The sequence below is a fragment of the Triturus cristatus genome, chromosome 8 (assembly GCF_964204655.1).
Source record: "Triturus cristatus chromosome 8, aTriCri1.1, whole genome shotgun sequence".
NCBI classification, from domain to species: Eukaryota; Metazoa; Chordata; class Amphibia; order Caudata; family Salamandridae; genus Triturus; species Triturus cristatus.
In genome coordinates this window covers 1,186,868,015-1,186,884,050 of record NC_140591.1, presented here as the reverse complement: position 1 = coordinate 1,186,884,050, position 16,036 = coordinate 1,186,868,015, and the positions used below count along the sequence as shown (strand labels likewise).

Here is a 16,036-nt window from a genome sequence, read left to right as displayed (position 1 = left end):
ACCCTAGATTAACTCTGGAAAAGAAATAGGAACTCCACCTTAAATACTATGGTGGAAACAATATGACTTGGAAATAGAACAATAACACGGCAAAATGAGATGCATAATTAACAACTTTTTAGAGCATATCCAAAGAAATGTATAAAATTATCTTCATCCCTTGTGGCTGTTTATATAATATCAATGAAAGAACGTTAATGCATAGTCTAATTTGTTCATGGAGAAACACCTAATCTTATATAATAATCTTTAAAGTATATTACTGACAATATGTACTGTAATATTCCACTAGTTAACTGTCTTACTTAGTTTGCTTTAAATTTGTTATTTGCTATTGAATTATAAAAAAAATAAAGTCAATAAATACAATTAAGGGAGTTTGATTTTATATATAAACACAGCATAAACAAAGTGTTAACTAAAAATAGGAAACTCATTCAGCAGTAGAAACGACACACTTAATTATATTTTTCTGTAACCGGTTTATTTTTTTCTTTGTAGACAATGCTACATCAAATTTAGTCCACAGGCTAGTCAATCTATAATTATTTTGGGTATATACAGATATCAATTATCTTCAGTATACAAAACAGGTTGCATTCAGTTCAAGATACAGAAGGTCCAAAGATCAACTACTTGCTACTGATAAATTTAATGGGCTATTATGATGTGCATAGATATGCGCTATTTAAAGTGTTATTTTTACAATATATTTTAAAAAACGGTATTTCCAAAACCGCAATTTTTAATACATATCAATATTTTTAGCATCACTGAATTTTACAAGACATTTAATGCAAGATGCAGTACCTACATTAGCAATTCTGCCACAAAAATAGGGCAATAAATGGCAACACTTTGGTTACCAGTCAATTGACCAATGAATCTTTTGCAAACAACATTTTTGTTCCAGTTTCAAAAGTGCTTTCTTTGGTCCAGGTTTGATGATAGATTGAGGCACGCCTTCCGCAGTAGTCCGAAATTATACTTGACTAAGAATTCCACCCCAGAACGACATGAGCAACAAGAAGGTAGCACATTCCAATGGCAGTGGAGACTATCATCATTGGGAATCCCAACCTAAGAATGAAATAAAAGCAAATCAACAAATCATATAAGTTACAATAAATCTGGACGTTCTTACAAAAATGTTACTCAATTAGTGTACATTTACTGCATGGGTTCATCTCCGAAATGTCAGTTGTTGGATGCTTTAAAAGTCTCAACCATTATAGTCTAATTTATCAAGAAGTAGACCAGGGGGCATAAAGGTAAAAAATCCTCCAAGGTATTCTTTTATTGATGGAGTTGTTGGGGATATTTATTTATCTATAGAGCTGAGAATCACGGGGCGAACAGGTGCACCTGAGGGGTAGGACACTTGATGTAAGTGTGACTACAGGGCGACCCCCGCAGCCGCGAGTTCTCGTGGACTAAGAGGCCTAACACCAACGGGTTGGACCTACAAAAAAGAACAAAAAACAACAAAATAAAGGTTAAGTATACACTTGGCCCTCAGATGCAGTCAGGAACTTGCATCTAATTTGTATAATTTTGAAAGATTCTTGAGCTTACATACCAGGGAGGTGAGACTTATCACTCTGATGAAAGAACGGGACCATTTGGGGCCATAGTATAGGGCTGAAACATGTTGGTTTAGGTTCTTAGGACCATTAAATCCTCAATACCGGACTTATCTATTTTAACTTTTAATATCCCCAACAACTCTATCAATAAAGGGATACCTTGGAGTAGGTTGGAGAATTTTTAATTTTTATGTCCCCTGGTCTACTTCTGTTAAGTGCTCCCTGAAATGTGGTTGAGCCCACCCTGACCGTTAGGAGTCAGGGTGAACCCAATGATGAAGCATGACACTATTAGAGTGTGTGAGGATTATATATAGAAAAGGAATACTTTCCTCCTCCGCCATTAGTAAGGTGGAGTGCCACTGCGTGTTCGATGTAAACAATGTGGGATACTCTTTGTTTACATGAAAGTATTTAAGGCCATATGTACTTAGAAGCAGGGAGAAAAAAAGTGGTCCACATTGAGCAAAATATTAGGTTGCATCATAAAATCTTCAGTCACAAGGGTCACAGAACACATGCCTAATGAACAAGTTACTTACCTTCATTAACGATATATCTGTAATAGACATAGATTAGTTATAGATTCCTTACCTTAGAAGGCGTCAGACTGGATCTGGAGAATTCTTTGATCAGCAGTACCCCTGGGTGTCGAAAGGTGGCGTCGGTGGGCTCCGCATTTGTCGTTGGCATCGTGGTCGCCGGGATGAGGTCATAGTAACTACTTAGACGCCGCAATTGCTCGCTGACGTCAGCTCTTCTACACGACATTCCACGCCAGAAGCGCAGAGCCATGCAAGACACTGACCACTGGTGCACAAATCTATGGACCTCAAATTGATTTCCTGACCCTATAAGTCAGTTAGCAGAAAAAGGAGGATGGGTGGGGTGGTAAGGAATCTAAAATCTATAAGTCTATAAGTAATGTAGGTCACTTATAGATATATCATTACCAAAGGTAAGTAACTTGTTCATCTGAAAGAGACAATAAGCTATAGATTCCTTACCTTAGAATAGATACCCCAGCAATAACAACCCCGGAGGTGGGTCTGGAACCAAGTTCATACCAGAAAGTCCTGGAGAACAGAACAGCCAAAGAAGCCGTCTCTCCGGACTTGGCTGTCCAGGCAGTAGTGTTTTGTGAACATGTGCAGAGATGCCCACGTAGCGGCCTGACAGATGTCATTGAGGGGGACTCCCCATCCCAAAGCAGTGGTAGCTTCCGTCGCCCTGGTAGAATGTGCGCGCAATCCCACTGGAGGCTCCTTCTTGGCCAAAGAGTAGCAAGCTTTAATCCACAAAACGACCCACCTAGAGATGGTCCGTTTGTGCACAGTCCAACCTTTTTGGCGCCCAAGTAGCCAACAAAGAACTGGTCATCCACCTGTAATTGTTTTGATGCGATCCAAATAAAAGGAAAGCGCACGTTTTGGATCCAGAGTGTGGAGCCTCTCTTCCTCCTTAGAAGGATGCGGAAAGAAGGTGGGCAAGGTGATGGTTTGACCAATGTGGAAAGAAGTAACCACTTTAGGAAGAAAAGAGGGTCAAGTTCAAAGGACAACCTTGTCCGGATGAACCGCCAGAAACTGAGGTTTTAAAAAAACAGCCTGGAGCTCACTCACTCTGCAAGCAGAAGTGATGGCAACGAGAAAAGCAGTCTTCAAAGTGAGAAGTCTGAGATGGCAGTTATGTAGCGGCTCAAAGGGAGAGCATATAAGAAAAGTAAGCACCAAGTTCAAGTCCCACTTAGGCAGTACAAAGGGAACAGGAGGAAAAAGATGAGTAATGCCCTTAAGAAAGCGATTTACAACAGAGGACTTGAAAAAGGAAGGCTGATCAGGAAGCCTAAGAAAGGCTGAATTGCAGAGAGATAGCCCTTAAGAGTGCCCAGAGCAGAGCCCCACTGGGCCAAAAAAAGGAGGAACAAGAGAACCTCAGAAAGTGGCTAAGCACCATGCCACAAATGTGTTCCTTCTGCAGGCGCATACCGTCTTATTGGAGGGACGCCTGGCTGCCAAGATAACATCACAGACTTCGGGAGGAAGGTCGAAGGCTGTCAACTGTCGCCAATCAATCTGCACGCAAGGAGGTGGAGGCTGGACAGGATCGGGTGGAGGACCGTCCCATGCTGCTGCGACAGAACATCCTCCCGAAGAGGCAGTCTGATTGGAGGATCGATGGCCATGTGTAAGAGCTCGGAATACCAGACTCTCCGTGCCCAATCAGGAACGACAAGAATGATTCAGGCCCGGTCACCCTTGATCTTCTTCAGCACTCTGAGCAGAACTGGTATAGGCGCAAAGGCATATAGAAGACCGCAACTCAACTCACGACGAAAAGCGTTGCCTAGCGAGTGCCTCCTTGGAAATTCCAACACGCAGAATTGCTGACATTGCGTGTTCTCTTCGGTGGCGAATAGATCTAACCAAGGCTCTCCTCACTGCCAAAAGAGACCTTGCACCACCTCCGAGTGAAGACGCCATTCGTGATCCATCATGCACCTGCGGCTGATTTGTCCGCCCTGGGGTTAAGGGAACCTGCCAGGTGTTGAACCACCAGGGATATGCCCTGATGTTCCAGCCATGTCCAGAGATGGAGAGCCTCTTGACATAGGGTCCATGACTCCACCCCATTTATTGCAGTACCACATGGCTGTAGTGTTGTCCGTGAACACCTGCACTACTCTTCCCCGGACAGAAGGAAGGAATGCTTTCCGCACAAGATGGATCGCCCAGAGCTCCAGTAGGTTGATGTGGAGCCCAGACTCCACCGGAGACCAAAGGCCTCTGATCTCCGCCTCGCCCATGTGGCCGTCCCACCCCAGAAGTGATTCATCCATCACCACTGTGAACTCCGGTTGGGTAAGGGAAAGGGATCTGCAGTTGACCCAATACTGGTTCGTTAGCCACCACTGCAATTGTCGTGCGGTGCCCTCCAAGATCTGAAAGCAATCTGACAGATTCCCCTGATGGTGTGCCCACTAGAACTTCAGATCCCACTGCAGAGCCCTCATATGCCACCTGGCATGATCTACCAGCAGAATGCAGGAGACCATGAGGCCCAGCAGCCTCAGGGTCATTCTGACCGAAGCCTGGGATAGAGGCTGAAAGATCGGAATCATAACCCGAATATCCCGGACTCGTTGCTCGGGAGGATAAGCCCGAAACTGCATCGTGTCCAGAACCACTCCGATGAACCGGAGCTTCTGAGAGGGAGTCAGTTGTGACTTCGGCACGTTGAAAGTGAACCCCGGCAAATGCAGCAGGTTCGCCGTAGTCTGGAAGTGGGAGAAGACTGCCTGGGGCGAGCCCACCTTCAACAGCCAGTCAAGATAGTGGAAGACTGGAACCCTGATCTGTGCAGATGAGCTGCAACCACCACCATCACTTTCGTGAACACCCAAGGGGCGCTGGTATGGCCAAAGAGGAGCACGGTAAACTGAAAGTGCTCAAGGCCTACCTTAAAACATAGGTAATGTATGTGGGCTGGCAGGACGGGGGTGTGAAAATAAACGTCCTGCAAGTCCAACGCTACCATCCAGTCTCCAGGGTTGAGGGCAGACAGGACCTGAGCCAATGTCAACATTTTAAACTTCTCCTTACGGAAGAAGCAGTTGACGTTCCTGAGATCCAAGATAGGACACAGGCTCTTGTCCTTCTTGGGCACCAGAAAGTAGTGGGAATAACAACCACAACCTACTTCTGGGGTAGGAACTCGCTTGATAGCTTCCTTGGCCAAGAGAGCCGTAATTTCCTGTTGGAGAAGGGCCAGATGATCCTTCGACATGCGATGGTACTGAGGTGGCAGGGCTGGTGGGGGGGGGGGTAGTCTCAAAGGGAGTAGCCCCTTTGCACTACCTGCAAAACCCACCTGTCCAACGTGATGGTGCACCAGTGGGGGAGGTAATGGCGAATCCAGACACCCACTGGCAATTGGTGGGCCTGAAAGGTCAGATTAGCAGGGTTTTGAGCCTGCTGCAGAGGGGGCTGTGGTGGGCTGGCCCGCACCCTGGCCCCCAGACCCACGACGGTGGGTCCCACGTCCCCGGCCGTGCAGGGGCTGAGCGGCTTGCACCGGCCTGTACCCTGGGTGGAATGTGGAGGGGCACCCTTTCCGTAGCCACGAAAGGGGAGGAAAGCAGACTGCGCAGGGCGGGTAGTGGAGAGGCCCAAGGACTTGGCAATAGCCCGAGAGTCCTTGAAGCGCTCTGGCGCACGGTCTGCTTTGTCACCGAACAGGTGACGGCTATCGAAGGGCATATCCATCAGGGTAACCTGGACATCCCCGTAAAAACCAGTCGACCTCAGCCAGGGGTAGCGTCGAAGAGCTACCGACGCTGAAATCGTCCTGCCTAGCGAGTCGGCGGTGTCCAGTCCACAACATATGGTAAACTTGGCTGCATCTCTCCCCTTGGCGACAGCATGGGAGAGCATGGCCCAGGCCTCCTCCTAGCACTGGGGCAGCACCTGTGCTACTGTATCCCACACGGAGTGGGTGTAACGGGCCAACAGACTTGCGGTGTTTACCGACCGCAGTCCCAAGCTGGAGGAAGAAAACATCTTCTTCCCAAGATGGTCCAGCTTTTTGGATTCCCTATCAGGTGGTGCGGTAGGGAATGCGCCTTTGGATGTTAAGGCTTGGACCACCAAGCTCTCAGGGGTGGGGTGTTGGGAGAGGAAAGTAGGGTCGCCCAGAGCCGGAAGGTGGCGTCAGACAATCATCCTATCCACAGGAGCCCCTGTGTTGGGCCTGGACCAGGTGCCTAAAAGGATGTCAGTTAGAGCTTTATTGAATGGCAGCAGGGGCTCCGAAGAGCTCGCTGCCGGCTTAAGTACCTCTGTCAGGAGCTTAGTCCTGACTGCCACCATAGGTAGCTCAACGTTGAGAGCCTCAGCTGCCCTACGCAACACCACTACGTAAGAAGCTCCCTCCTCGGTAGCCACGGTAGGAGGAGACAACATGCTACGGTCTGGGGAGATATCCAGACCACTGGCTTCCCCCAACTCCTCTTTCCAGTCTGGGTCATCCAACTGGTCAGTTAAAGGGTCTCTAGACCCCTCCCAGTCCTCCTCACCGTCCTCTGGTTGCCAATCTGGCCTGAAAGAAGCACCAGGGTAGAACAGGGGTACAAAAGTACCCAACGGCGTCAGATCCGGTCTCGGTCAATGCTGGTCCGGCCCTGTGTCCAAGTCAGGGTGGAGGCCGGGGTCGACGCCAGCTGGGGTCACAACCAGCTTAAGCAGTGGACATGGTGCCGGTGGAATCGACGCCTGGGGAGGTGTTACAAGGTTGACCGGTGCCGATCCGGAACCAGGCCTAGATCCAAGGGGACTCTGAGGTGCCGGGCTGAAGCCACCAGCGTCAAAGGCCCAGGGCCACCTGCCTAGTCTGTGGGGCCTGTGGGCACACCAGCCAAGTTGGGCTGCCCAAATGGCACACATCGCTTCGTAAAAGCTTCAAAGCTGGGCTGGGGTCGCTCTGGCTCCCAGAAAAAGAGGGAAACTCGGAGCCGACCCTTCAAGCTCCGCACGCGGAGCCGCAGGACGGGCACCGTCTGCATCCCTCGTTGCATCAGCTGATGGATAGGGAGAAGTCGAAGAGCGACAATGCTTCTTAGACATCTTCTTGTGCTTCGACTTACCTGAGGAGTGTGAAGACTTCAGGGACGAATGGTGGTGACTCCGCGACCGGTCCCTCGACCTACCATGCAACCGGGACCTAGAACGGCACAGATCGGTCTGCCGGGTCTCGAAAAGCTTTCTGGACCGCTCCCGCAAAGACTTCGGATTCATGGTCCGGCAGTTGGAGCACGACTTGGGGTCGTGGTCGCGCTCAAGGCACCACAGGCACAAGCGGTGCGGATCTGTCACAGACATCAGCTTTAGGCAGGATCCGTAAGCCTTGAAACCAGGCATCCCTACGTGCACCAGGAGTCGATAGGCTCAACAACGGTGTCGACAAAAGTCACAAAAAAGTCAGTCAAAAAGTGACTGGAGGTACAGCTCTCTTCGGATCTGCGCTGGGTGGCGCGGAAAAAGAAAGAACTGCCGTCAGCACACGAGGGCGGCATCTAAGTAGCTACCGCGACATCATCCCGGCGACGCCAACGACTAACGCGGAGCCGACCGATGCCACCTTTCGACGCGCAGGGGTAATGCGGGCAAAACAATTCTCCGGATCCAATCTGACGCCTGGAGGTAATTCTAAGGTAAGGAATCTATAACTAATTGTCTCTTTCAGATGAATATATTATTAGCAGGGCACTATTTGCAACCCCTTTGACTGGTTACAAACACAGGGATGGTGACTTGCAAGGATCAGCATACCAATTTCCCTGTGTTCCCAAACAGGATTTAAAAAAAAAAAAAAAATTATACAAACTCCATTAGACACCTTACTCGCACTTTATTTTTGTCTCTAGCACTTTATCAGTTATAAGAACTTTGCCATATCAAGGCCATCATGTTATAAGTAATAAAGCTTATTTTAGCATTGTAGAATTGTAGAATTTAGGTCCGTCACGGCTATATTTTTTAAGCCATTGTATAATTGCTGTTTGATTTGTGACTAACACATATTTGTATACTAGTGATCACAATATTGTAAAATATTTTAATTAATCATACAAGAAATATTTTACCAGAAAAAAACCAATACGTTTTCTTTCTGTTTTGGAAGAGCTTGCCTGCCACATTAGTCTGGGCAAGTAAAGAACTTAGCTCACATTTTCTGAAAATACTGTACAAAAATACACTCCGCTATTTTATGTGGAATGTCACAGTCCACGTTCCTACAGAAAGAGGACAAAGTAATTAGGTTTGCTCCTAGCACTTCAGGCTGCACATAGGTAGTTTACAGTGAGGGACAGAAGACCCTCATAGCATATAAATCAACTTTATATTCAACTATATAGGAATGATTTACTCCTATTGAGAAAATTCTCATGGGAGGGCCCTCTTGAACATGGAAATTAAATAATGAGTGTTTCCCCTATACCTACATTCGGCGCAGCTATGAAGTTTAGTATCACCAACGCACATACTTTGCATCTCCATTGGGTGCAGTGAGCTGTGTCTTTAAATGCTACTGATGTAAAGTTTGAATATAATACAAGACTTTGGACTCAAGAATTTCTACAGTATGCCCTGATCATTCCACAAACTCCAAACATCCTACCGGTAGAGGAGCACGGACGGCTCTACACTGCCTACTATTGGTACTAAATAAAAATATTCAACGCATCACGCTGCAGTGCAGGGAATTTTTGAAGAAGGCGATTTCAAAGTGCTACACAAACTAACGTTTTAAGTGATTGCATTGCACAAATAGCAGAAATTCAGGCCCTATTATTTGCTCTTCAGAAGGCTCATCTGTCAGTTTCCACACGGTGTCGGATTCCGGATTTTGTGTACAGGCATAAAAGGTGGACTTGCGACATTGGTTTCCAAATGGATTTAGAGATTCAAAGGTTATTGATAAAAACCAAACAACTTTGGGGAAAGTCAGCTGTTCTCCAGGACAAGCTTTTTGAGTCCACGTACACCACAACATGGCCCATAAAAATGAAGGAATTCACTCTAAAGGGATCTGGCCATCAGACTTAGTTGCATAGACAACAGTGCAAACCCTTAAGGTAGCTGCTGTAACTTGATCTAAGATTAAGATCAATGCAGGCTTTATGGTAGCAATACAAGCATTATTGAAAGGTGAAAAACCTCTTGACGGTTTCCCTTCCAAATATTCTTATAGCCTCAAAGACAATGTTACTGTGGGTTTTATACCTGGGATCAGGATAGGTATATATCTAATGAGCAAGCTAGATTCGATTTAATCAAGGCCGCTCATAAAGAGATATCATCCTCTCGTTATCCAAAGATCCATCCTCCACCAGGGCCAACTTCCACAGATGCATTACTTGCACCATCAACTTAATGAAAGACAACTGCCTCCAACTCAACACAGGCAAAAGTGAAACTCTGATCTTCGGGAACAACACATCATCATGGATTGACTCCTGGAGGATTTCCGAGCTTGGACCCTCCCAGACACCAAGCCCAAAACCTTGCCATCATACTTGACAGCAAGCTCAACATGAAAATATAAATCAATGCAGTCTCCGCCGCCTGTTTCCACTTCCTTTGCATATTCTGGAAGAATTTCATATGGCTCCCTGTCAAAACCAGAAGAAACGTCACCAAGCCTATTCACCAGCCAGCTCGAATAAGCAACGCACTCTACGTAGGAAATACCGCAAACTTCTTGAAAAGACTACAGACCATGCAGAACGCAGTGGCCTGACTCGTCCTCCCCCAGATGAACGCACATCAGCCCCCACCTCAATAAACGTCACTGTTGCTCATCTAGAAGAAATGCCAATTTAGGATGCTGATCCACACCTACAAAGCCATTCACAACCAAGGACCAGCATACATCAACCACTGTATCAACTTACACAAGCACAGTAGTAACCTGTGCTCCACCTCCCTCACTCATGGCCACCACATCTGCTGAAACAACAGTGGAGGTCGATCCTTCTCCTATCTCACGGCTAAGTCCTGTAACAACCTCCCCTTCAACTTTGAACTTCATCCTGTCTACTGGAATTCAGGAAAGGACTTAAGACCTGGCTGTTCAACTGAACCGCTTCCACTGTAGGGTTCTCAGCGCCTGGTGACCCTCACGGGTGAATAGCCGTACTTTACAAATTCTGCCTGATTGATTGATTGAAGGGATAGCTTCAGCTCATGCTGGCATCAGTGCTACTGATTCAATGCTACAGTAATGATACTGATGGCCATATTTACCCAAAAATTTAAGAAAGTATGTAAAGCAATGTAACATTTAAAAAAAATTAAAGCATTCAACTGTAGTATGACCTGCACACACTCCCCTTGTGATATCAGACAAACTGTTAGGTGCAATTTTCCTGCACCATATTGGGTTTCTCCGCAATATAAATTAATATACGTTCATATTGATTGTGGTTGAATTTTGCTCTAGATTTCTTTTGGGTTTGCCCACATAAAACGGTCACTGTTCAAGCAGTATCACTGGTAGCACTTCAGACGTATCCTTCAGACAGTGGGCCTGTGTTTGCTGCCAAGGAGTTTATGGACGCTATGTCTGGGAGTAGGACTGCTATACTCAATTATTTCATCAGTAATCAGACTGTGTTGTATAGTGAGCCAAGGGCATGCTTAAACAAGCCTTTACTGCTAGGGTATTGGATATCAGATTGACATGGCAACATAGCCTTTCTCTGATACAGAGAGCATTAAAAAAAATTACCAAATGATTGTATTAGGTAGTCACATCCCATACACATCCATTACAAGTTACTCCGTGAAGTATCTTACCTATGTGCCTGATTTCGGTCATCTTGGAAGGGGGACAGAGTCAAAATATTTCATCTGATCCTGTTTGACGATTAAATTTGTTGCAGAATATTCAAGAAATGAGGAGGAACCTTTCATAAACATAAAAGACTCTGGTACTAAGAAAGATAAAGCGGTTGACGGGGGGCTCCCCAAAGTGGGAGAGCTAGTTCAGGAACAGATTCTTGATAAGCAAGTTTTCAGACCATCATCCAGACCACCTGTTCCAGTTTTTTTTTTTAACTGATCTTTTAATTGATTTTCAATTTAATAGCAAACGAGAATACACATTCACTCAGTACATCTCATTTAGCATCAATGTAGCAACATTATAGTCATATAGTATTGCTGTGCCACCATCCAAAACCAATCAGACCTAGAATAGCATATATGTAATTATTCAGCCCTGTCATGGTATTGTTGCCAGTTCCTCTACATCTCCTCATATTTTATGGGGCACCCCTGACCTTCGTACACAGGCCTCTCTCAAAAACAGCACATGTACATCTCCACCCTCCCTGTCCCCTTAGCAGGGGCTGCAGTCTGTAGCCACTTTTGGGCTATATCCTTTTTTCTGATAACCAAGCCCAGTCTTACAAATCTCCGTTCCGCATCTGTAAACCCCTCATCAGCTACCCTGTTTAGAAGGGCCATCTTGGAAGTGAAGTCTATTGGGCAGCCTACAATGGCATGGAGTGTGGTATTAATAGAGTCCCATTATGGACAAAGGGTTGTGCAGCTCCATACCATATGTAGGAAGTCACCCAGTGCAATCCCAAATTGAAGACAAGTTTGACTGGCTGCCCTGTTGATGTGCCACAACCGTTATGTTTCGATCTTATCACTCGGGGTAAATGTTTTGATTTGTTCTGCATTCCGTCCATCAATTGTGTCTCTTTTGCTTTCTCGCCCTAAGTGCTCCGGGTATGGCCAGTGGATCCCGGGCTCACTGTGCCGCTGGATTTAAGCTATCCTAGCTGATATGGGGTGAAACCCCGAAACCAGTCCTAGGATGCTTTCTTCCGGTCCAGAGAGGACCTGGCTTGGCAGTTCGGGCTGGACTGTTCCCATGAGGCACAGGGTCATGACTGATTTGCCTATGGCCAGGTCTAAACTGGGGTGACATGGTGAGCAAAATAATGATGGATTTAACCCAGATCTCTTGACTGGGGGTGAATGTTTTGATTTGTTCTGCATTCCGTCCATCAATTGTGTGTCTTTTACAACCATTATAGGGTCCGGTACATACAATCCAATGTATTTAAATTGTATCATGTGGAATTGTGCAGTTCTTGCTCATTCTTGAGGTCCCATCAGAGCTACTGTCAATTCACCATCATATAGTCTCCCAAGGTCATCCTCATCTGTCTAATTCCTGGAAGAAGCCTGGTGTATTTATTACTAAGAATCCATATATAACAGATAGCCAGCCCCTGTCAGAAAGAGGAGCCACAGTCAGTTAATCTTGCTCCTAGGTGACTATATTCAGGCAAATCAGTTAATACCGTCCTAAATGGCAAAAGGGCATGACACAGTTGCACGTACCTGTAAAACCGGCAATAGCCCAGCCTAAGTTCCTCTTGGACATCAGTTATTGATTTGATATCGGTACCACATGGAACTGGGAAGTGGTACCGAGGGATTCCCAATCGCTGTAAAAGTCCAGTGAGGAGACAGTGGGCAGTAGCTCTCTATCCCACAGGGTGGCTCACCTGTCAATCTACCTTCCCACTGGAGTTCCTTGAGCATAGCTCTACAAATTTTCAAGACTACAAGTGTCAAAGGGTGTGTATGTTGTGGTAGCCTCCCCACATAGCTGTAGTGAAGGGGGAATGTTTTCCCATGAGCCAAGGATCTAGTAGTCTGTAAGCGTGATTGTCTGGAGATCATATATCCAATCATTAAGAACTAGTAAATGAGACACACTGTAATATCATAGGTCTACCATCACTAACCCTTGATCATAGGTTGATTTACAGCAGTTAGTTAAGGTCACCCATTGGAGACATCCCGCCATACAAATGCACTAAGAATAGTAGTCAATTATGCAAAATTTGCCTTAGTTATATAATACAGACAATTTAGTATTATGTTTATAAGCCTGGGGAGAGTGACCATTTTCAACGTAACATTATCCAGTATTGACAGCGGCAACAGACCAGTGCTGTAGGTCACATCGATTTGTGGTGAATTGAGAGGTAAAGTTGTCAGCTTTAGTCTGTCATCGTGTCCCACATATGTATGCCAAGGAAGCAAAATTATCTATTACCCACAGTCATGTCTGCCTGACGTACCCATTCTACGGTTCATCCTGGTAGACCCACCTGAAATATATGTGTAATATGCCAATTGACATGTAATCCAGAGTGGTGTCCAAAGAGATTGAGTGTATCCATAGTGCCCGGCCCAGACGTATGAGAGCCCAGAGGTATTTAGACACAGGATTTTCATGTGTGTCTGACCATTTAAAGCTCCATATTCATGGATCAGTGCGAAGAGAGACCCCTGCAGTGTCCCCGTTTAAGCAAAGGGTGTGTGGTTTATTATAAAGCATATTAAAATGACAAGTCGTGTACGCCAAATTCCAGGTGCGCAAGCAGTGAGAACAAGTAAGCCCATGACAGGCAGTTAAAGACTTTCTCAAAGTCTATGAGCATCACGGCTAGTGGTTGTCACAACTTGTCAGCCGCCGACAGTGCATTATGTAGGCAGCGAATATTGTGGTGAGTGGATCTGTGCAGCATGAAGTCACTCTGGTCCTCGCAGGTTAAGTGTGTAATGACTGTGGTCAGCCACGTTGCCAGCACTTTGCCTAGCATTTGTTTCACAGTTGATCAGTGTTATGATCCTGTGTGATGAGCAAAGATGTGCAGGGCAATCTGGTTTATCTTTAGTGATGATATGGGACTCTTCCATGTCCCCTCATAGATGGCTAGTCTTCCGTGCTTCTAGATGAAGCTCTAGTAGGAGTTGTATAAGGATATTGGATTGACTACAAATAAACTCCAATGGGAGTTGGTTAGGACCCAGGCTTTTTCTCATGGATAGCTGAGAAATGTCTGCAATCTCAAAAGTTATTGGGATGTCAAGCACATGTCATTGTTTATTGGCAAGTCGCGGTGATTGGATAGTTGAACGATATGTTTTGATTTCTGCCATAGAGCAAACCTGTGTATTCGCATATAGCCTGGCATAAAAGGCAGATAATGCATTCGCCATCCCCTCAGGGGTCGTGTGCCTAATTCGACCTGTCCTGAATTTGTGTCATGTGTCGATCTCTATCCGTGAGTTGGCATAACCAGTGAAGGAGGTTGCCTGTTTTATTGCCATGCTCACAAAGCTGCCATTGGGACACTTGCCAGAGTTTTCTCGCTTCATTGGTTTGGAGTTGTTTAAATACTAACGTGGCATGTGTAACCGTATGCCACGCCTCTTCTGTGGTCTCAATCAGATAGTCACACTCAGCAGTATGTACAGCCAAATCAAGGGAGGTGATCTCTCACAACCTCTCTTGCTTTTTGTGGGTCACCTTAAAGAGCACTGTTCTCCTCTTCCCCACACCCTATGCTCCCTATAGTATTGCCGTGAAGCCCACAGATACTGTATTCATTTTCCTGGTAAATTTGTGCTGAGGCATCTCATAAGGCCGTTGGAAAGGCTGCTGAATCAACCACCAAGCCCTGATGAGCCAAGGGATCGAAGATTGCTGACGCCCACAGGTAACTGGTAATTCCAAGGTGGTGAGGTCCAAGAGAACCTGTATGCATGTAAGAGTATTTTAAACATGAAGTGTAAATGACCATTGGGTACCATATACTAATCAATCCGAGAAAGGATACTATACACCTCAGACAAGAAGGTATAACTTCCCACTTCGCTGTGCTAATAGCGTCAAATATCACTGAGGCCCAGTGTCTCAATAACTGGCACAAATAGGAAGCCAAGGCCAGAGTTTGTGGTCACGGTCCAGCCCGACCAAGGGTACCATTCATGAGGCCAATGAAGGCGCCACCAATAATGTTGAGTTCCGATGGAGAAGAGAGCAAAAACTTGTCAAAGTGTGTGAGGAAAGACTGTGTGAGGAGGGGAAGTGCATAAACAGAGTAAAATAGTATGTAGATATCCCACAGCGATCTGTCACTCAAAGATACCTCCACAAATCAATAAGGTGCACTCAGTATTATGAAAGGGAGGCAGGTATGGATCATAATAGCTGCCCCTCTGAATCACCTATGAACTCTTGTGTGCTAGGTTGAGTTGAAACCATTCCTCTGCAAGCAACAATGGTTTCCTGCTAAGTGTCTCTCTTGAAGATGAAGCACGTCTATGCCTAGTTGTTTGACCCAGCTCCTCTCGATCGCTTGATCTTGGAGCCCATTGACCTTCCATGTAAGGCAGCGGAGGGGAGGGGGTGTAATTGTTATGTGGTGTTATAACTAGAGGTTGAGAAGACAATCAGAGGCGTGAATTGGATCTGAGCCCAAACTCATTGAGGAACAAGATACTGGAGTGAACACAACTAGCACATACAACTTTCCATTCACCTTCCCCATTTTTCAAACAGTGAAGTACCTGTGGTACATAAACTGGGCCCATGCCCTTCACGCAGGTAGGTTAGATACGGACGCTCCATCTAGTATAACCCCACAAAGCAATGACAAAGCATTCAGATCCCATGTGAAAACAAATTAACCATATTATACATAGAGGAGGGGCCAAAAAAATGTCCAGCCAGCCCCTATAGGATTTTCAGCACATAAAGGAGTTGAACCGCCTGCTCTTAATCATCATGTGTGAGCAGAGAGGGGACCAAGAGCAAAACCAGGTATTATACTGCATTTATAGAATGGAGGCATTATAACTCCACTTATTGCAACTGGTCTCTGAGAGCTGACTAGTTAATGACCGCATTGACATGAGGGCTGTTGATATCATGTGAGAGTCACATCCAGGCGATGGAGCACTTTCTTGGGATTGATTTGACTGTAGTTCAAAGGAACCCATCGTCTCTTCCCACCCACTGTCAGTCACATTGGGTTTTGGCATATTCAGCAGGCCAGACCGTCAGCATGCATG

The 16,036-nt window shown here is 45.9% G+C and overlaps 1 protein-coding gene across 2 annotated transcripts in view; it reads right to left on the bottom strand.

Annotated features, from left to right (window-relative positions):
* Nucleotides 1-472: 472 nt before the first annotated feature.
* OCA2 (OCA2 melanosomal transmembrane protein) overlaps nucleotides 473-16,036 on the bottom strand; it is a 1,032,003-nt gene continuing 1,016,439 nt past the window's right edge. For both annotated transcript variants that reach the window (XM_085622873.1, XM_085622872.1), the window contains one exon: nucleotides 473-1,080. In XM_085622873.1, coding sequence (XP_085478999.1) covers nucleotides 993-1,080 — 88 coding nt within the window. In that variant the 3' untranslated portion in view covers nucleotides 473-992. The remainder of the gene's footprint in view (nucleotides 1,081-16,036) is intronic.